At 36.8% G+C, this 21750-nt stretch overlaps 1 protein-coding gene across 11 annotated transcripts in view; it reads left to right on the top strand.

The window, feature by feature from the left end:
- LRCH3 (leucine rich repeats and calponin homology domain containing 3) overlaps positions 1-21496 on the top strand; it is a 112943-nt gene extending 91447 nt beyond the window's left edge. For 2 of the 11 annotated variants that reach the window (XM_082839170.1, XM_082839167.1), the window contains 7 exons: positions 493-564; positions 4764-4812; positions 5666-5773; positions 7299-7417; positions 8034-8171; positions 14652-14729; positions 18162-18433. In XM_082839170.1, coding sequence (XP_082695296.1) covers positions 493-564; positions 4764-4812; positions 5666-5773; positions 7299-7417; positions 8034-8171; positions 14652-14729; positions 18162-18362 — 765 coding nt within the window. In that variant the 3' untranslated portion in view covers positions 18363-18433. Of the gene's footprint in view, positions 1-492; positions 565-4763; positions 4813-5665; positions 5774-7298; positions 7418-8033; positions 8172-14651; positions 14730-18161; positions 18436-21268 lie in introns of those variants that run through there. The other 9 variants (XM_082839172.1, XM_082839176.1, XM_082839177.1 and 6 more) reach the window with 9 other exon arrangements.
- Positions 21497-21750: the final 254 nt, after the last annotated feature.

Raw genomic sequence — 21750 nt, 5'->3', positions numbered from 1 at the left:
ATCAGAGCCATTAAACTGAATTATAATAAATCTAATTTGGATTAATATTGAAAAGATGTTGCTCTTATTCATGCCAATTCTGATCAGTTAAAATGAGCTCTTTGACTGGATTTGTTTCCCCTGTCATAGGAACAGCACAGGACTCATTTGTTTCTAAGGCTATTTTGCTAAAAAAATTTGATGTACTCAGTTTTATTTCTATATAAAATCATGTTTAATAAGTCATGCCTTTCATTTCTTGATTTATGTGGTATGAGGTATTGAAATAATTTGAATTAAACAGGTGGAAAACTGTGTTTAATAAATTATAGGGTTTTCCCCCCCCCAACTATTCTCTTTCTGCCCTATCAATATCTTAGTAAACCATTTGAAAGTTTGTCAGTGACCTTTCCTTTGCTAATTTTACTGACAAGATCTGCCTGCCTGCCTGTCTGACGTTTTGCTAACATAAATGCTGCCTTCTGTTTCTTCTCTTTCTCTTTTGCCATTTAGTCGCTGTCAGGTGTGAATCAAGTGGGCTGTGCTGCTACCCTGCCTCATTCTTCTGCCTTCAGGCCTCTTAAGGTATATCTTGTTATTGTAATTTACCAGGAACTTTGAGGAGGGGATTTGCCCGGGAGGTCTTAAATTTCCCAATGGATTGGTCTAACAACAGTCTGAAATCTAGAATTGTATGAAATATAACTAAGCTTATGAAGCTAAGTTTAACATTAATTTCACTTGAAATTTTTTGGAAGTTTTATTATGCCAGAAACATAGAGCCTTTGTTAATTCTTTATATTGAGATTTTTGTTTGAAATGTCCTTCTAATTTTCTTATCAAAGGGTTGGGGTTTTTTTGTCATGAGTTACTATGTTACTTTGGTTAATATATGATATTGAGTTAACTCTGTTGTCTAATGTGCATGCAAAATAATTTGAGTATCAGTCCCCCAAAGTGTCACTGCCAAAACCCTATTACAGTAGAGGTCAGCAAGCTATGGTCCCTAGGCCACCTGTTTCTGTAAATAGTTTTAGTGACATACAGCCACGCCCATTTGTCTGTGGCTGCTTTTGCACTTAAAAGCAGAGTAGGAATAGTTACAATGGAGATCACATGGCCTGGAAGTCTAAATTAAAAACCTGTGGTGTTTTATTTTTTAAAGACCTCTAGGGATGGTAATTCCATACTTATTATCATATGATACCTAAGAAATGATTCATAATCCTGACTGTCAACAAGGTCCTCTCCTTGTCTAACTTATATCTGTCCTCCTGTGGTTTACACCTATTTCTTCTTTTCTTTCCAGAGTGGAGATTTTCTAGTTACTTAGCAGTCCTTATGTGGAGAATCTTTATATTTGAAAACTGTTATGATGCCACCCGTGTCTTCTCCGTAAATAAGCTTTGGCCCTTTTATGTGCCTTTCCTAGCCTGTTTGTCCTTATGAACTTTCACAAGTTCTCTGCCCTCCATTTTGGCTTCACAGTTCCCAACTAGAAATATATCCCTCATTAGAGCCCACGTAGTACTGAGCATGAAACAAGGGTTATTCACGTCTTATGCTGAGCATTAGGTTGGCTTTTTCCATTTTGGTATTCATTTTGCTGTGTATCCATTGTAATTCTCAGATGTTTTAGTTATATTCCTAAATGATAATTAATTTCTAAACTTTGTATCTTTTGTTTTCCTAAATAGTTATTTTATTTTTTTTTTTTTTTTTTTTTTTTTTTTTTTGCGGTACGAGGGCCTCTCACTGCTGTGGCCTCTCCCGTTGCGGAGCACAGGCTCCGGACGCGCAGGCCCAGCGGCCACGGCTCATGGGCCCAGCCGCTCCACGGCACGTGGGATCCTCCCGGACAGGGGCACGAACCCGTGTACCCTGCATCAGCAGGCGGACTCTCAACCACTGCGCCACCAGGGAAGCCCCCCCTAAATATTTAATTTTGCTTTTCGAACATTTAAAATTTTCTGATTTCCTGGAATATTTTCAAATTCTTGCATCATGTCCTTCTAAATGCTGACTCCAACTTTATAACATCTGTAAACCTGATAAACCTTCTCTCTGGTTATTATTGAAGCTACACATACCTGGATGACACCTGATAAAACTTTATAATTCTCTTCTATATTAACCTTTTGCTAGCCTTTCTCAGCTAGGTTCGTTATTTGAACTACAAAGAAAATTATTTGAGGGACTGTTTTCAAAATTTCTTCAAGGAAGGTATATAACTAGTACCATTCTAGGTATATAGGAGAAAAGTTAATTCGTTACACTCAATGGATACCTTAGGGCATTGGGGCTTATCCTCCCCTAGAATTTTAGTTGAGTAAGGCCAAATCTGAATGTGCCAGAAGTTGTGTAATGTCTAACAGTCTTCCTGTCAGACCTGCTGCACTGTCAAATGATTAGTTTAAAAATATTTATTCTTTTTTTTTTGGTATCTCAGTTACTCTGCAGCAGGTATATACTATATTTAGGCATGATTTTATTTCTTTTGTTGCTTAACTAGGCACTAAAAGTTGACTTTGTATCAGTTTCCATTTTTTGCTCTCCAGTTCTCCAAAAGTTCTCAGATATACCAGTCAATGGCCTCAGCGTGATTTGAACTAATTATTCCAGTATCCTAGAATGTAAGCAGTTAGATTTATAGTTTGAATAAAAATATATTTTTAAAATCACCATTTTGTAAGTCCCCTCTTTTCTGGCTTTGTTTTTCATTACACCCAACTGTATGTTATCTTTTGGTATTTCTGGAGGTAGAGAACATTTGCTGCCATTCAGTGGAATGTGTTTCAGCTCTTCCTTCTAATCTAATAGAGTTGTCTAATAACTTTATTGTTTATTCCTAAATATGTTAAAGTTTCTAGTCTATCTCACTGTAATAGGCCTTTTTAAATTTAAAATTTTTTTCCTCTGTATCTGGAATAATCTCTACTTTTTATGTTTTTCTGTTTGTACCATTGGTCCTAGCTTTCTCCTTCTACCTCATCTTCCTTGAAAATAAGGATAGTATTTTGTTTCCTTAAAAAGATATCCAGCTTTTGCCTCATTGGCCCATTTATTCCTTTTACTAGTGCCTGTTGTTCTTATTTTAAATTAAATTTGTTATTTAAATTTTCATTTCTTCTCAGCATCCTAAACTTAGTTTATTGGCATCTTTAAACTTGATGAGCATGTTGTCTTTTTCACTAATGAAGATGTAATACATTGCTTCACTCAGGAGCGCAGCTTACTTTTTAAGTCTTAATTCTCGGTCTAAGAGTATCAAACCAAGGAAACATTACCACAGAATTGTCTTTCAGATCAGTCCAAGAATTTTCTCAACAGCATGGCTTCTGTTTATTTACTTATTTATAGCAGTTAAGATTTCCTGTCATCATTAATCTCACCTGACCCAACTCCAACTTCAAATAAAAGATTTCTGAAAATATTGAAAACCAAAAGGGAGAAAAAAACATGGGAGTGTGTATGTGTGTCTGTATTTTATCTGTGTGTGTGTTTTAAAGTCATTCTGTTCAAAAATGTGTCTCAGTTATCATATATTATTGAGTACAACTCAATGGTTATTGAATATAACTAGCTATCAAGGCCTGAAAACCTGTTGTTATTCTAGCTTTTCTCGATTCTACTCCTCTGCCAAGTCTTCAATATTTTTAACCCAGCTAACCAACACTTCCTTTTAAATTAGCTTAACTCTGTTCCCTTTTTTTAGGTACACTCTATACCAGTTGAGCTAGTTCTTCCTCCTTCTTTACAGTTCCTTCGATCAATAAATTAAAAACATCTTGGATTCAAATACTAGTCTCGAAATACAACTATCATCTTTAAATACCTCATTTCCTAACTGAAATGAAGCAACCTTCATCACTCTTTCTTAAAACATTACTCAAGGAGGGGGGTAGGAATACTTTAGAAAGTATGTCAGAAAAATACTATTATAAAATAAAATTTTATTCTCTTCTATACATTCCCCAATAAAATTTTCTGCCTTAGGATGATTTCATTTTTCACAGTCATAGGAAAGGTCTGTTATATAATAGGACTATCTTTAGAGAATGCATTACATAAATCTTATATTCTCTAGAACTAAATAAAGTTTGGCCTTGGGGGGGGTGGGATGAATTGGGAGATTGGGATTGACATATATACACTATTGATACTATGTATAAAATACATAACTAATGAGAACCTACTGTATAGCACAGGGAACTCTACTCAGTGCTTTGTGGTGACCTAAATGAGAAGGAAATCCAAAAAAGAGGGGATATATGTATACATATAGTTGATTTACTTTGCTGTACAGTAGAAACTAACACGACATTGTAAAGCAACTGTACTCCAATAAAAATTAATTTTAAAAAAACTTTGGCCTGGGCTTCCCTGGTGGCACAGTTGTTGAGAGTCCGCCTGCCGATGCAGGAGACACGGGTTCGTGCCCCGGTCCGGGAAGATCCCACATGCTGCGGAGTGGCTGGGCCCGTGAGCCATGGCCGCTGAGCCTGCGCATCCGGAGTCTGTGCTCCGCAACAGAAGAGGCCACAACAGTGAGAGGCCCGCATACAGAAAAAAAAAAAGAAAAAAAAAAAAAACAACTTTGGCCTTAAAAAATATTCAGAATTATGATACAAATTCTCATTTCTAGACTTAATTTTGGAGGAGAGTTGCATGTTTTTTTTTCTTTTATTGATATAATCCCAAATGTGGAAAGAGGTACTTTCCATAAATGTGGAAAGTACCTCTTCTTGAATTATAATTATTGATGTATCTATGTTTCTCCACAGAATGATCACAGATCTAATGCTATATCAAGTTCACCTACAACAGAAACAGGTAATAGACACAAAAGTGCAATTAACCACTTCCCAATTATAATTCTTTACCAGGATTTTCCTGATAAATTGCTCCTTAGATGGCTGTGGCTTCCTTTTCTGAAATGAGAAATCAGGCACAAAATTGGGAACTCTGCACATTTTTCACTTTTTAATTCAACTAGTCGTTCAACCACTCAGCCATTTGATATGAAAAAATGAGCAAGAGCTAGCAGGGCTGTATGTTTGCAAGAGACTATATTTAATATATTAACATTCATTTTGCCTTTATTGAATACCAAAAGTAACATGACAATTAAAAATACATACAAACAGGGATTTCCCTGGTAGTGTAGTGGTTAGGATTCCAGGCTTTTAGTGCCATGGCCTAGGTTCAATCCCTTGTTGGGAAACTGAGATCCCACAAGCTGTGCAGCCCAGCCCCCCAAAAAATAAAAATAAAAATACATACAAGCAGCCCTCCCACTTTCAGGGTTACTTTTCTTTTCTTCTTTTTTTAAGTATTTATTTATTTGGCTGCTCCAGGTCTGAGTTGCGGCATGTGGGATTTTTAGTTGCGGTATGCAGGATATTTTAGTTGTGGCATGCGGGATGTAGTTCCCTGACCAGGGATCGAACCTGGGCCCCCTGCATTGGGAGCGTGGAGTCTTAACCTTTAGCTCATGAGGGAAGTCCTGGAGGTTACTTTCCTATACCAGATTTTCTATTAATAAACAAAATTATCATTTTATATCATTGCAATATTTAACTTTTTTCTTCCTTTGCCATTTATTGAACTTTTGTCATGTGTCTGTTATTATATTTAATTTTTTCCATCTTCTTTAATCTTATTTTGCTTTTCCATGCTGATTCAGTTCATCATTCCCCTGCATATTCTTTTCCTGCTGCTATTCAGAGAAACCAGGCCCAGCGCCCTGAAAGTTTCCTTTTCAGAGGAGCTGTCAGGGCAGAAACAAATAAAGGTAGGTGGCAGTGCTAAAAGGGGCATTGGGGGGGGTTGGGGATGGTGGTTATACAATGACATTATACATTACATGCTTTTAAACTTCTACCCTGGGAATTCCCTGGCAGGCCAGTGGTTAGGACCCTGCGCAGTCACTGCCGGGGCCCTGGTTCAACCCTGAGTCAGGGAACTAAGATCCCGCAAGCCGCGCGGTGAGGCCAGACAAACAAACAAATAAATAAATAAACTTCTACCCTGAGATGTCACCAAGGCAAAAGTTTTAAACTCTGTGTTTGTCTGTGATCTCACTGATATTAAAGGAAGAGAATCTTAATCTTGTTTGAAATCATTTTGGTCAGAAAGTTTCTCAGTACCACCTAAAAGCAGGTTATAGTGTTTGAACAAAAAAATTACTCTTTCAGGGCTTCAGGGAATGTCCCTTCTCTCTGTAATGTGCTCTTTTTCAGATTTTTCTGTTGGTAAAAGCTGTTTTCTGTGTTGTTAAAGAAATGAATCAGTAATTTTTAAAAAACCAAACTATTTAGTCTCATGGTTTTTAGTTAATGTGGCAGATTTCTGCCTGACCCCCAAAGAAGTTACCTAGAAGTGGAAACAGACAGACATTTCACTCCGAAAATAACTATTTTTAACATAACTGATAGATACACTCACAGTGAGATTTAAACTCAAACCAGAAACGCACTGCTGGTGGGATTGTTAATTAGCATGGAAAACTGTTTACATTATCTGCTAATGGTGAACCCTTGTATATCCTATAACTAGTAATTTTGCTTTCTGAAATATGTACACATCTGTACCAAAAGATATGTCCAAATTATTCATAGCAACATTATTCATAATAGCCCCAAACTGAATGTCCATCAACAATAGAATGGATAAATAATTGTGTATATTTGTACAATGGGATACTAAATAAGCAATGAATATGAACACATTAATATACATAACAACATGGATAAATCTTATAATGTTGATCAAAAGAAGCCAAACATAAAAACATACACACATATAATACGGTTTTATATGTAGAAAGTTTAAAAATGGACAAAACTAATCTGTGGTGTTAGAAGCCAGGAGGTACATAGTTAGAACCTGTGGTACTAGAAATAACTGTTGGGTACTGATACTGATGGGCAGGGAACATGAGAGGGTCTCCTGGGTGTTGGTAATGTTGCATTTATTGACTTGCTTGTGTCTGCTTTGTGATGATAATTTATTCAGCTGTTTGCTTATGATTTGTCTAATTTTTTGCATGCAATATTTTTCAATAGAAACGTTTTTAAATGGATGTAATCAAACACACAAAGTAGTTGAGCCAAATGGGTAATGGACATTTGGTAGTTTTTCATACTATTCTCCCTATTATTGTGCATATTTTTAAATTTCCATAATAAAAACTTTTTTTAAAAGGTCACTCCAGAAGTAGAAAGTGCTGTACTTTCAAGGAAACTGTGATCAGGTGGATCTGAGTATTTTTGCAGCACTGGCAGTCACTTTCTATCTTATGTACCAATATTTTTTAGGTCATGCGTCACCCCTTCTTTCATCTTCTGCACCTACCACTGATTTTAAAGATCCAGTAACAAGACAGAATTCAAGACAGAGAGAAGAAGAGCTGGAATTAATAGATCAACTACGGAAAGTATGTACATTGCCTTTGAATTACATTTTTCAGTGATACTGGTGTAGCCCATAATCCTGGCATCACTTGTTCATTTGACTTATAATTTTTAATAGAATCAACAAGTGTCCATTGTGTGCTGTGATGCCCGTTGTGTGATGAGTTTTTTCACTTGTTTACTAGGAAAATGAGATGGGTTATTCCATAAAGCTCAACCCCTGACCCTACTCATTTAAAATTTTTTTCTGCCTCATGATTTAAAGAAATCTTGTTAGAGTAATAATAATTCATATGTATGTACACATATACATATATTGATACATACCACACTTACATCATACGTAGTGTTTATTTTACAATTGGATCTAGTTGTTTTTTGTTTTTTAGTCAGAAAATTGTAAATGAATTCTGTTGTGGAACTTTGCAGCACTGTCGCCTGGCTGCCATACATATGTATATATATATGATCTCCTTAAGTTATTGACTTAGGATAGAAAGATAAAATAGAGATTGTGGTACTTAAGTTATTTGCTTTTTAACTTGATTTCTATTTAAAAATATTCCATTGTGACTCCATTATGTCCTGTGTGTCAGCCACTCTTGAATTAATATATTTCACATTTTCCTGTTCTTTTAGCATATTGAGTACCGGTTAAAAGTATCTCTGCCTTGTGATCTTGGAGCAGCTCTAACCGATGGTGTTGTTCTTTGCCATTTGGCCAATCATGTGCGGCCTCGATCTGTCCCAAGCATTCACGTTCCCTCACCAGCTGTAGTAAGTTTATAATGCTTAAAAAAAAGTTGGCTCTTCATCAGACATTTGTTAAGTACAGAGGCAGGCACTGTGCAGAATGCTAAGGGTACAAATATGAATAGAGTCCAGCCCCTGCCTTCCGGGTCTCACTTATACTAGAGAAAAAGTAGGCATGTAAACAATAACTTACAGCTGTGTGTGATGTTATAAAAGAGGTATGTAAGAAGTGTGCTATGGGAATACGAAAAAGGGGCCACTTCAACTCTGCCTGGAAAGTTCAGGAAAGCCTTCCCAGAGGAGGTAAAATTTGAACTAATTCTTGATGTATGAGTAGGAATTTGCCAGCAGTACAGACAGGGAGAACAGCATTCTGGGCATAGTATTTCTAGACTAAAAAGCTAAGGAAGATCATGGCATATTCAAGGATTTCTTAAGTTGTTCAGAATAGATCATTCACAAGGTGTTGGTGTAAATGGCAAAGGATGTAGCTAGAGAGGTAAGCTAAGGGCCATGTGACAAGGACCTCATGTTCCATGTCAGGAAGATAGAAGTTTATCTTAGTGTAGACAATCAGGAAACACAGAAAGAATTTGAGAGGAATAATGTGATTATAATTGCAGTTTAGAATGATGAATATTTCAGGGGTAGAAGTGACATGATTGAGGGACCAACCTCAGGTGGAAAATGAGGCAGAATATGCATTCAAGATGACTGGCAGGTTTTTTTTAGACTGCTGGTTAGATATGGACATCAGTATCAGGATGGCAACCCACAAGAGAAAGAGCAAGTTTTAGATTGACACAACTCTCCTTTTTCTTCCTTCAAAATTTTTAATATTTTTTCCATTCTTTTTTATTCATTTATTTGGCTGCATCAGGTCTTCGTTGCAGCACGCAAGATCTTTATTGCAGCAGGCAGCTCTTTCATTGTGGCAGGGGTTCTCTTCATTGCAGGCTTCTTTCTAGTTGTGGCGTGTGGCCTCAGTAGTTGCGGCACACACCTTCAAGTTTTTATTAAGATTTCAAACCTTCAGAAAAACTGAAAGAATAACACAAAGAATACCCTTAAAGCCTCCAGCTAGAGCTGACATTCATTGCATCTTGCCATCTTGCTTTGTCTATATTTATGCGTGTTCATGTGTGTGTGTATTTTAATTGCACCATTTAAAAGTTGGAGATATTATAACACCTTACCCCCTAAATATTTCTGAGAATTTTCCTAGGCCACCTTGCTCTTACCCATAGCCTGAAGCCAGGGAGGAACAATGTGGTGGCTGAGCCCTGTTCCTCAAGGTGGGAGTGTGATGTGATTCATTCACAGGGCTCCCTATGGGATCGGGCTGAAACTGAGAAGGGACAGCTCTGAGCCCTTAGCAGCCAGCAGGGAGTCAGGGTAGGAAATGAGGATGGATGCACAGGCTAAGTAAAGAGACATTGGGTGAGGCGCCAATAGCATCCACAAGTTATATTCAGATTTCCCCAGTTGTTCCAAGAATATCTTTCATGGCTGCTCTGCTCCTCTCCCCTCGCTCGTATGCACACACAACAGGATGTAATCAAGGTTTCCACATTGCATTTGATTATTATTTGATGTTGTGACAGCTCTTTTGATGAGTCTGAATGGATATTGTGCATCTGTAACATGCTTAGCAGTGTCTAACCTTTTCAAAGGTTTTGCCCTCATCTTATTTTCTGGTCATTTGTTGTTATTTAGCACATACTTCCTGATGCAAATCCTTCACTCAAATTGCAGTTGTATCTAGACCTATAGATTGCCACTCTGGACATTCATCTTGCTGCCTCCCCAGATGCAAATCATTTAAACCTCCCAAGGACCTTTGATTCTAATTATAAAAGCTGCTTTGTTACCAAGGTCCCAAGAGGCTGATATGGCCCTTTCCCCTCTAGCATATCCAAAAACAGAGTCATGCATTTGCTTCTAAAGAAAATAGGTAGCCATTTTTTATTTAGTGACCTCAGAAAGCAGGCATTCAGCTTTGTGTAGAAAAGGCAGAGAGGAACAGTAGCACTACCAAATCAACTATGCCCCCAAAGACTTGAAAGACTTGGTTTTGCTCCTAAAGGTGGTGATTAAGAGAACAGGAATTGACATGCTATTTGGCAATGCCAGAAGGGGAAGGGCTTATTCATACTTTGCATTCTTCCCAGTTTCTGTCAACTGAATTAAGAAAAATAAATTTTTTAGTAATAAAAAAAGACAAATCTATCATTCTTCATTTTCAGGGGAAATACTTAGGAAGTAGCAAGGAGCTCATGTAGAAAGTGGAATATGAGAGCAAGGGTGACTGAGGTTCTTTATCTTCATCAACCAAACATAGTGCCTTTCATTTAAGAATGTAAAATATTTACATACAGGAAAAATAGAACTATTTTATCAATGTTAAACCACTTAGAGACATAAAACACATGGACCTTCTTGTCAAAGAAACATGATATAACATGAAATTAGAGCATTTAAAACTTGCTAATGAAATCAACAACAACATTTAGTCATATTTATTGAGCAGCTAGTCAGTGGTAGGCATTCAGAATAGGATGAAAGGTACAGAGATGAGTTACAAGTGGTCCATTCTCTCAAGAACATGAATTCCTCTTAAAAAGTAAAATAAATAAAAGAGGTCTTTCCTGAAATAGTATCCTCGACACTTAAAAGCAAGTAGGCCTGGGGCTTCCCTGGTGGTGCAGTGGTTGAGAGTCTGCCTGATGATGCAGGGGACACGGGTTCGTGCCCCGGTCCGGGAAGATCCCACATGCCGCAGAGCGGCTGGGCCCGTGAGCCATGGCCGCTGAGCCTGCGCGTCCAGAGCCTGTGCTCCACAACGGGAGAGGCCACAACAGTGAGAGGCCCGCGTACCGCAAAAAAAAAAGCAAGTAGGCCTACTAAATAAAATTGTTTAAGAGGATATCTTTTGGGTTAATAAATGACCTATAAAGTTGAGAAACACCTCAGTATGTAAAAATTCCCAAATTATAACATTTCGGGGTGGAAAAATGGACTTTGAGTCAACCAGATGAAAACCATCCAGTATTTTAATTAAAAGCAAAAAAAAAAAAAAACCCCTCGCTTTTAAATTATGATACTGATTATTATGAATAAGTCAATATTGCTTTAATGGGGATACTGTTACAGTACTAGATTTCAGTATAAATATTTATTATCTATTTTTCCTTCATACTGAATTGCTCTCCCTCATATTAGACTATTTCTCCCCTTATTTTGTTCTTCTGACCATACAGAGAGCTTTGTAACTTACTTTCTTAGAGATTTTTCCTGATGAGAATATAAAATTAAAGCCAAATACAAATGAAAAACCGTAGCAGTTTCTTTGTGGCTACATTAACACATAGTGATTTATTGTAATTCTTTGAAAACCTGCTAATTAGATCTGAGTGTAACTTAAAAAACACTTTCATGATGTACTGTATGAACCAGGCTTTTTTCCCCCCCAGTTCAAGAAATGGTCCCTCATTGTAAGGGGAGGTCATAAGTCCAGGTATTTCGAAAGAAACTCAGAAGGGCACTTGTGCTTGTAACCATTAGGTTATAATTCATCTTTCTTTGTTATTGGGGGAGGATCTATGATGTATGATAAACTGCTGTTTGGTTGTTCAATAGGCATAGGTTTTAAGTAGTACAGTTCACATTGTTAGAAGTGCACTATTGAATCATATAAAAAAATCATTACAAATATTGTGATGTGACAACTCATTGAAAGAACCATAACACCAAGGAAGATGACCTGAAAAAATGCTGAATCATTTCAATTTTCAAATAGCAAAATCATTTATTTCTTGTTCCTTTCAGTCTAGTTCCTTTCCTCTTGCTGAAATTATTTACTTTCTTCCCCAAAAACTCACATAAGATTTCTTATTCAGATCGGGCTGTACATTACAGAAATGAAACAGGCTCTACATGGCTATCCAAAACCATGTTTTATGTCATCCGAAGTTCTGGAAAAGCTTTTGGGGATAGCAGGTTCCTCTGATATTTGACTTAAGGCAAAATCATGAGTCCTTCTACACTCCAGAGTGATAGGGAGTCTACACCCCTGGGTCCTTTTAACTAGCCATTCCATTGGACACATACAGAGCGGGGATGTGTAGCCTGGGATTCATGCACTCCTAGGGCTTCCAGCACTCGTTGAACTCCCTAAAATTGTATGCATGTGTATTCTTCCAAAGAGTAGATTCACAGCTTTCATCAGACTAGAAGAAGGAGTTGTATCCCAATTATGAAACACTGACCTACATCCCTGGGATTTAGACAAATGCTAAGAGAAGGAATAACTGGAGACAGATGATGGTTCCCCACTCCATTTCCCCTTCATCAGTCAGAAATCTGCTCTTTGTAGGGGAAATCTCAAAGGAATCTTTTTATTCTACTCCTTAACCCCCGACCCACACACATTTAGGGTGCTAGTACTCCTCATAGAGATAATGCTGAGTTGGACACCAGGATCACTATTCTGAGCTTTCTTTTCTTTTTGTCTGAAATGGTGGTGACTCTTGGACCAGTTTCTTACTTAGCAACATGAACTCTATCTTTTTATCCTTTCTTTTGCACAGAAGGAAACTTGTTTTTCTGCCTATGCAGTAAGACCTATTTCACTCTGTCCTTCTGACATCTAAGGGAGATGTTTCAGAAATGTAGGGGTCCTTCTTTTATAGAACAAAATGCCCAGGTCCCCTTCTTTTGTTAGAGTCTCACATTCATGATCCACCTGTGCACACGATGCCCCTAGCCTTCTCTCCCAAACTCAGATCAAGATCCTGGTCTGCTTAGCTAAGGTCCCTTCAGAATAAGGGAAGCTAGTTGCATTGATTCTGCTTCCATTTCTACTGGTATATGGAGAGGGAGTTTCTAGCTAATGAAAAATTCTTCTAAGTGAAAAGCAGTTGTCCTGTGTTTTCTTTGCCCAGTTTCTCTTAAAGTTAAGCCCATGTCCCAATAGCCTTCACCACAGTGACTTTCCTATTACGCCTCAATTCACCTTACCTCCCTCTTAACTAGCAAGGAGTTAAAACCACAGCATCAATCCTACCGTGAAAACCCGCTCTTTCACATGTAAAAAGTCTAAGAGAAGGAGCCCAGCTCCAGCGTGAATTAGCAAGTGTGAACCCCTATGATTGTTCTTCTCCTTCTGTTAAGATTCTGATTCTATTTATGTTTCACATTTGGGTTTTTTTTGTTTTTTTTTTACTTTTTTACCTCAGTTATAGAAGAACTTGGCATAGGCAAGAAGGGGTGTTCTCCATGGAAACCTGTTATCTTCTTTCTGGACTTAATTTTGAAAGCTTTTCACTTTCAAATTTTAAAATTATTATTACTCTCCTTCCATCTCAGTTGTCACCTTTTATAAAACTTTCATGATAAAGCCAATCCTAGTGTCTGCTAGGTTTCTCAGGCCAAGATTATAGTACGTTCAACCATTACTATGTAGTTATCTTGTTTCCCGTCTTCTTGGCAACAGTATGATATTCCGTCTTTGAAGAAAACCCAGATATTCACAAGTGAAACCGTTTTTTTTCTAGAGATGGTACAGGCTTTCATCTGCTTTGTAAAAACCATAGGTCAGATTTCCTGCAAATGTTTGGCTTCCATGCCTGATACTTAAACCAACAGATGAATTTGAACAATTGAGTTTGTTAATCACTTTGGGAAATGAGATTCAGATTTCTTTCTTACATGATAACCCACTTGGCAAAAAATTTTATCACTTTAGGTCATGTGATACAACTATGTTCTAGTCATCAGAGATCTTTTCAGAAAAGCAAGCTTACTAGTTAGTGACTAGGGAAATTTCCTATGGGAAATTTTCACCCTTTGGAAAATGGTTCTTTAATCCAATCTTTTAAAATTCAGATGTTTAAAAAATTTTAAATATAACCATTGAGTAGAGACATGATGCATCTGCAACATATTTATGAGCAAAGGCCATTGTTTTTTTAATTATTATTACTGTTTTCTTTAAAAAGACTGAAAGGAAATGAACCAAAGTGTTAATACCTATGATTATATTTGAATGACTGAGCTGTGGGTAATTAATTTTCTTGTTATTCCTCCAAATTTTCTTTGGTGTATATTGCTTTAAAGTGGAAAAAAATTAAATCATCCTCCTAAAATTTCTCTATTTAGCACTTGCCTTACAAAAATCAAAGCCCAATGTCTAAAGTAGGGGGTGGCAAACTATGGGCCACAGGCCAGTACCTATTTTTGTAAATAAAGTTTTATTAGAACACAGTCACTCTTATTTGTTTATATATTGTCTGTGGTTGCTTTCAAGGTCTTAGCAGGTTTGAGTACTTGCAACAGATCATATGGCCGTGAGGCCTAACATCTTTATTATCTGATTCTTTAAGAAAAAGTTTGCTGACCCTCTGGTCTAGAACATTCAGTTTATGAAGCAGTTGGCAAGAGTGTTTTTAGTTAGCAAATTTTTTTAAACTTTGCTAATAACACCATGTTTTCTCTCCTTTGCAGCCTAAATTAACAATGGCAAAATGCAGACGAAATGTGGAGAATTTCCTCGAAGCCTGCAGAAAAATTGGTGTACCTCAGGTAATAAATTTATCATATTTTATGTTGCTAAATAAATGTGGGTATTATTTTCTTAAAATCTTTTAGAAATGCAGGTATCTAAAATCTTACAGGGTAGTTCTGAGCTAAGTTGATAATTACTAACATGATTTTGTGTTACTAGAGTCAGTCATTATATTTTGAGCAGTTTCCCTTAATTATTTCCAAGGACCAAGCAAAGAAATCATATACACATGAATTTCAATATGTTGTAGTAAGTAATTAATGCTAAGTAATCAGAAATAGTTATTCTGATATTTTCCTAAATATCCCCACTTGCTGATTGACTTGTGTACAACTTCATACACAGTAGAGTCTGTGCTTCAGAACAAGTGCATCTCAGACTAAGAATGCTTCAGTTGGCTTCAGTTTTTTAACACTTGCTTTAATACTTTTAAAAAATGTTTATTTTGAAATAATTTTAGGCTTTGAGAAATGTTGCAAAAATATCAGAGAGAGATACTGTATACACTTCACCTAGGTTCCTGGACTGTTAACATCTAACATAAATGTAAACATAGTATGTCATCCAAACTAATAAACACATAGACAGTGCTGTTGACTAAATTGCAGACTTTATTCAGACTTTACCAGTTTTCCACTAAGCTCTTTGGAACTGAACACACAAGAGGCCATTTCTAGTCACTTGTCCTGCTCTTGAGATTTTTTGCCTCCAGATTCCTCAGTTAGAGCTTTATTGCCCTTTAATAGTACAAATAGTTAAACTTTTACCCTTTAAAAAACAATTATGTTAAGTGTGGCACTCTTAAAAAATATTATATATAGTGACATATATAGATAAATGTAAAGAGATAAAAACTGGTGCCATTTGATACTTTTTTCATTAACTACAACCATTACAGTTCTTGTCACCATATTTTGTCCAGCGTTCAAGGAGAAAAACATGATACTTTTCTATCACCTTCTTAATTAGCTGTCAGAAACCCGGTACTGGCCCCTGGACTCAACAAGTCCACTATTTCTCTCAAAGTTAAGCCCTTGTCCCAAGGGCTTTTCCTGACAATGACTCATTTTACCCAGTTCACCATTCCTCTCTTTAACTAACATGAGTTGAGAAGGTCAAAGCATCATTTGTCCAATGAACACCTTTCCCTTTCAGCTCTTTCACAAAGTGGAAGGGAGCCCAGCTCCACAGAGCAGCTGCACTAGCCAGTGTTAATTCCCATGAGTGTTTTTTCTCCTTTTATTAAGTAGATTGTGATTCTACTACTTATTTTTTACTTTTTTCTTTTGCATTTTTTTAAGCTGAGTTATAAAATAACTGAAATTTACATTTAGTGGTAGTTAGCAAGGATCTTTTTTGTTCCTGTGGACAAATTCAAAGCAAATGTATTGCCTTTATATCATATTGTTTTCTGAAGGCTCATCATCTCTTTTAGAACTAACCATTTTTAAACATATTGAGAGCATTAATAAGGTTTCTAGATAAATAGCATACATTTCTCATATTAAACAGGCAGGTTCTAATATTCACATGTACACTCTAACATTCAGTGTTTCCCTTATGCCTACTTGAGATGATCCTACCTGACCATCACAAGCATGCCCAGTACCTGCCCCAGTTCCATAACAGTGTCTTTGAACAAGAGAATGTGGCATGGGTTGGTGCAGGTAATGGGACCAGAGGAAAAATATGAGTGATTAAAAAGAGGCACCACATACCTAGAGAGAAGAGTGTTGAAAACAGCCCCACACGGCAAGACATGCTGGCACACTTAGCCTATGTCAAACCTGTAAAGGACTTCTTACAGTCATTGTACATGTACTCTGGGCTTTACAGAACTGTCATCTGTCTCAGATTTAAAGTCTATACACTGAAATTCTTTTAGAGTATAACCGCCATCAGTCAACAAAATCAAAAACAGTGCGCCTTTTAAAGCATGCATTTTATTCCACCATTTGCCAAGCAATGGTTAACAGTATTTATTTGAAGGCAGGAGATAGAAAAAATACAATTTTAAAAGACTAGGTACTAAAAAAAAAAAGACTGGGTATTTTTCCAGGGTGGCTTTAGACTGGAGTTCTTGACACATCCTCCTTCCCCTCCCTTTCCCCCTACCAGAAAGAGTAAATGGACATTCCACATGGGCCACCTCTTCCTTCTCCACTCCTGCCTTCCACCCAAGTCTCACCACCACCATCACTAACACTTTTAGATGCGTTCCTGTTATGCTCCTACTTCTGCTAAAACAGTTGATCATTTGCCTAAAACAAAATGAAGGAAAATGAATAAATACAAACTCGTAGGTTTAAACTAGCATTCTCAGGTCCCTCTGCCATGGAAGGGAAGAAGAAACCTATACCTCTTCTTCCTTTGTTCTCCCCTACTTCTGGGCATTATGACCTTTACCTAAACATGACCACCTGCTATGTTTCACTTGTAAATAAAATCAGGGATGTTAATAATGATCACTTTTGAAAACAGATAACATAAAACTTAATATTGAAAAATTTGTCAGATCTTCTGTCCAGAAAACATATATAAAGGTGAATGATTTCCCTTCTCAGTATAACTTTTTAAATGTTTACAAGTTAAATTATGAATGAAACACTGAAGAATAAAGTGATTGTTAAAAACCTCCAATAAGGTTGGGCATATGGATAGTCTCTTTATTATTATGCTTTTATTAAATATATGTTACAGTCAAAAAACTATAGTTGGTGATAAAAACTTCTGAATCCAATATCTTATGTTCTGGAGTTATTATATGTTACGTGTGAAAGAATATTTTCCTGTTATCAAGTCCAGTAATGCTTTTATTTAATTTCTTAATCTGTGAACTGGAGGGTTTGGATGATTTCTAAGGCCCATTACAACTTTAGATTTATTTTGTACAATTAGTAAACAAGACTTAGTTAAGATGGACTTGATTTTTAGAGGAACACCAAGTCATTCAGTACACCTGACTTCCAGGTAATAAATTTCCCCTGATTATTATGCTTTCTTCATTCTTTGAACCTCCTTGACTCACCTGGCTTTCTCCAAAAAATTCCCTCTCCTCAGCCCACCCCCAGGTTTTGTCCTTGCTTTCTGGCCTATTTTTGTTAATAGGGAAGAATGAGTCGAGAAAGAGGTTGCCTCACCCACTCAACCACTCTCAGGCCTCACATAACCCTAAGTCAGCATCCACCTCTGTTCATTTTATCCTGAATGTTCATACTAATCACCAACAATTTTATTCTGCTATTTAGTAGTAAAATCAAGCTGAGAACATAGAGGATTCTTTGTGGTTTTGTTTTTCAGCATTTTGATTCATCATAATAAAAAATGTTATGGGATATGTTTCTTTGAATATGACTGAGATGATCATATTGAATTCTATACTCAAATCTGTGTTTCTGATCCACTGACTTTATTTTTCTGTTTTCCTTTCCTGCTCACACTTTGGACAGGACAATCTTTGTTCCCCTTCTGACATCCTTCAGCTAAACCTCAGCGTAAAAAGAACTGTTGAAACACTACTTTCTCTTGGGGCACATTCAGAAGAATCCAGTTTTGTCTCTCTGTCTATCCAGCTTTTGGGTTTTGTGGCATTTTATTGTGCTTTAATGTTAACTCTCTGTCTGCTTTATTACTGGATCTTCCCCCTCTAGCCGAACGTGCATTCCAGTGATTTTTCCACCTCATTCCTGTGCTTGGTAAAGGAGGTTTGTTTCTCATTCAAAAGTATTTACATATGTGCGTTTTTTTTAATTGGTTAGCCAGCAAAGAGCTAACCAATAAAGTAGATAACTTCTTTCCTCGTGTGTCCAGATGAGCAGCTCATCACATTAGGAAGCATTTATGATTGCTAACAAAGAGCAGAAAGACCAGTATATTTTCTTCTGCTCATTTGTCCATTCTCCTGGCCTATATGTGGCCTTGTTTCTCTTATCATAAATGCTGAGCAGGGTCTACTAATACAATCCTGAGCCTGTTGTTAGAATATGACTTAGGACTTTATTTCCAAATGGCATAATAAAATTTCCATCTGGCCTTCTTTCCATGCCTCAATACAACTTAAGTGTTGAAATTGTGAGAAGTATTAAAATTATGAGTTGCTGAACTTTTCAACAGCTGTTCATGAGGAAACAGTTGTACCCCTTCTGTTCTGGGGAGCACCTGGTCACTTATATCTCTGCATTGAGCTGTGCCCTGAAATCCTGAAATCTGTCTTTATTGGTAGGCACAAGTCCACCTAATAAGCATCTGCTCTCTGGACATCTGGAAGGCACTGGCCATTTAATCTTAATAATTTTAATTTGATCAGAATGTTCAGTCCAAAGATAATGTAGGTTCCCTAGATTGCTATTCTGAGCCCATTGTGTACATTGGAAACAGTACACAGCAAATTATCTGGAGCTGACCTTTCAGGGGTAGGCACCTGTCTGCACATTTATTATGTTTGTTATCTTTAACTTCACTTCTAGAATCCTATTTAGAATTTAAAATTGGAATTTATATAATTTCCAATATATTTGAACCATCTTAATAGGTGAACTTATATTTGATAGGCTGTTGAGGAGATTTTATCTGAACAGTAGCAGGTAAAGAATTAGGCAGCAATCTCTGTTCTGTACCCAAGGTGATGAATGCCTCTTTCAGAATGCTTAGTATATTAGCTGCTAGCCTTAATGCTTGAAAGTACTTTATAATTGCATTCAGATTCTGGTTCTCATAAATAGTGTTTCTGAACATTCAGGAATCTCTGAACTCTGTTAAGAAAATTGGACAACTGAACTCATGTATGAAGGCAGATTGTGAGGAACCATATCATGTTGTAGAAGTCAATCTGAGGATCTGATTGCTTTGGTTTTCTTTCATATTAAATGGGAAAATTATTTAACACATTAAAAACCTTTTATTTTTAATGCTGAAACATTGAACACTGTGTTGAAAACAGCAGTAGTGCCTTTTGGAGTTGGGGGGAGGTTTTTTTTGTTTTTAAGATGTCTCTGAGTCAGAGATCATTCAGTTTTGTGAAGTTCTGTCCCTTTAAAAAAACACATGGTGTTTTATGTGGTTTTGGGGGAGTAATGGTGCATTCTTTTCAGAACAGAGTTTGCTCTAAGCCAGCTAGAAAGTAAATGTGCATCTGGAAAGCATAAGCCACTGAGGGAATGTGTAAGCCATGGGCTTACGGGTCGCAGGGCACCCCTGGAAACAGAGATCAAGGAATCGACCTCAGAGGAAATATGTCTCCCTCCAGAGTAAAACACCCTGCAGGTTCATTTTAAGTATAGTTAATCTGTACTTCAATTGTACTCAGAAGATTTATACAAAGTTGCTAGTTTCTTAAGATCAAAAGATTGCATTTACCTTGTTTTATCAAGGTAAGTATTAAATAAAAAGAAAGTGATTAAGAAGCACAAGTACCAATAACGGTTCATAAAACATACTTGTTATATTTTTTATTGCAACTGGTTTTGTAAAACTTCCTAATAATATATTAAGTGCCAATGAAAAGCTGAGAAAAATCCAGTTATCTTCTTTAATAAGTATGTATAGTCTTTTTCAGTAGAACCAGAATTCCACTTTCATTCAAGAGTAACCTCTTCTTTCTTTCATCTAATCAATGATAGATGTTATTCTTATGATATGCCTTTTTGTCTTAAAAGAAAGGATTAACCAAACACATTAATGAGGTAATAAACAAGATAGAAGTAATTTAACTTGCTTAAGCAAACATGTAAATGCTTTTCAAATATATGTTAATTAATGTGTTCCTGACTAAGCTCACATCATAGTTCTCCAGCATAATTTAATCCATTAAATACCTTAAATACCAGGATATAAAATACTTTTTCAAATATGATTTCTTTATTTAAGTTCTGTAATTCAAGTTTTTAAGTAATTCAAACTGGGCCTTCCGTGAATTATCCAGTGTAGGGGACATTTTCTCAAATACTTCTAAATCTCAAGGATATACTTCAGTTTCTTCCCATGATCCCTGCCTGAGATCCCAGGTCTGAGAACCCTGATTTTCATAGTCAGGACTATAACGTAGAGAGCATTCCTCTCTCATGCAGTCTGAGTTATGGCATGAAACTATCTTGCATTCCTATGGTTTGTAATTTCCAAAGCACTTTCTCCTACAATGTTATATCTTTAGGCTTCAGCCATCCGGTAACTTGGAACTGTTTTTCTATTTTCACCTGCCTCATTTTACTGATCTGCATTGCTCTTTTATTTATCAGGGGTGAAGGATGCTGCTCTTACTCCATAGTAGTATGTTTATCTTCTGTTGTATGTAAAAGTGTATGTAACTTGTCCATTTTCTCATATTCAAAATGATCTGGATGTACTTTTAGATGTATTAATAAAAAAAAAAGTGACGAGTGTCAGGTACCATCTCTGTGTAACTCATATTAACAGAGGTCAGATTCTCAGGTACTGACTTCTCGTATCTCAGTTCATTATTATGAGGGAGAGAAGAGATGCTTATTTTTTCTTTTCAGTTCTGTGATGTTCATCCTCTTTTCTCTTCTGTTTGTTTTTATGTTACATTGTCCCATTTCAGGAGCAATTATGTTTGCCTCTCCACATTTTAGAAGAGAAAGGTTTGAGCCAGGTTGCGCTGACGGTCCAGGCTCTCCTGGAACTTGCCCCGCCCAAGCAGCAGCAGCACCAGTTATCTGCTGTGTAAGGACTCCCAGCACCATGGGCGTTGGCCTGGCCAAAACGAAACAGGACAGCGTGACTGCTGCTGTGAGCCGTCTGCTTAACAAAGCGCTTATGTGTTCTTGAAAGGGACTGTTTCCATGATTCCTAACAGGAATATTTTGCTTCATTTCTCCATTTTAGGGGAGGTTATATCCATTTGCATTGAATTGTTTATGAAGACACGGTTGGTTTTCACAAATGAAACTTAATTCTGTCATTATTGAGAACCCAACACTGAAGCCTAACCTGGCTGTGCTTGTCTAGAGAGTAGGCTCTTTCACATACTGAAGACTATCTTCTCAGAAGGATATTTGTCTCTCTTGAAGGCACAGCCATGCT

Source organism: Leucopleurus acutus, assembly GCF_964270905.1.
Source record: "Leucopleurus acutus genome assembly, chromosome: 5".
Lineage (NCBI taxonomy): Eukaryota > Metazoa > Chordata > Mammalia > Artiodactyla > Delphinidae > Leucopleurus > Leucopleurus acutus.
This window is presented reverse-complemented; position numbering and strand designations above follow the sequence as displayed.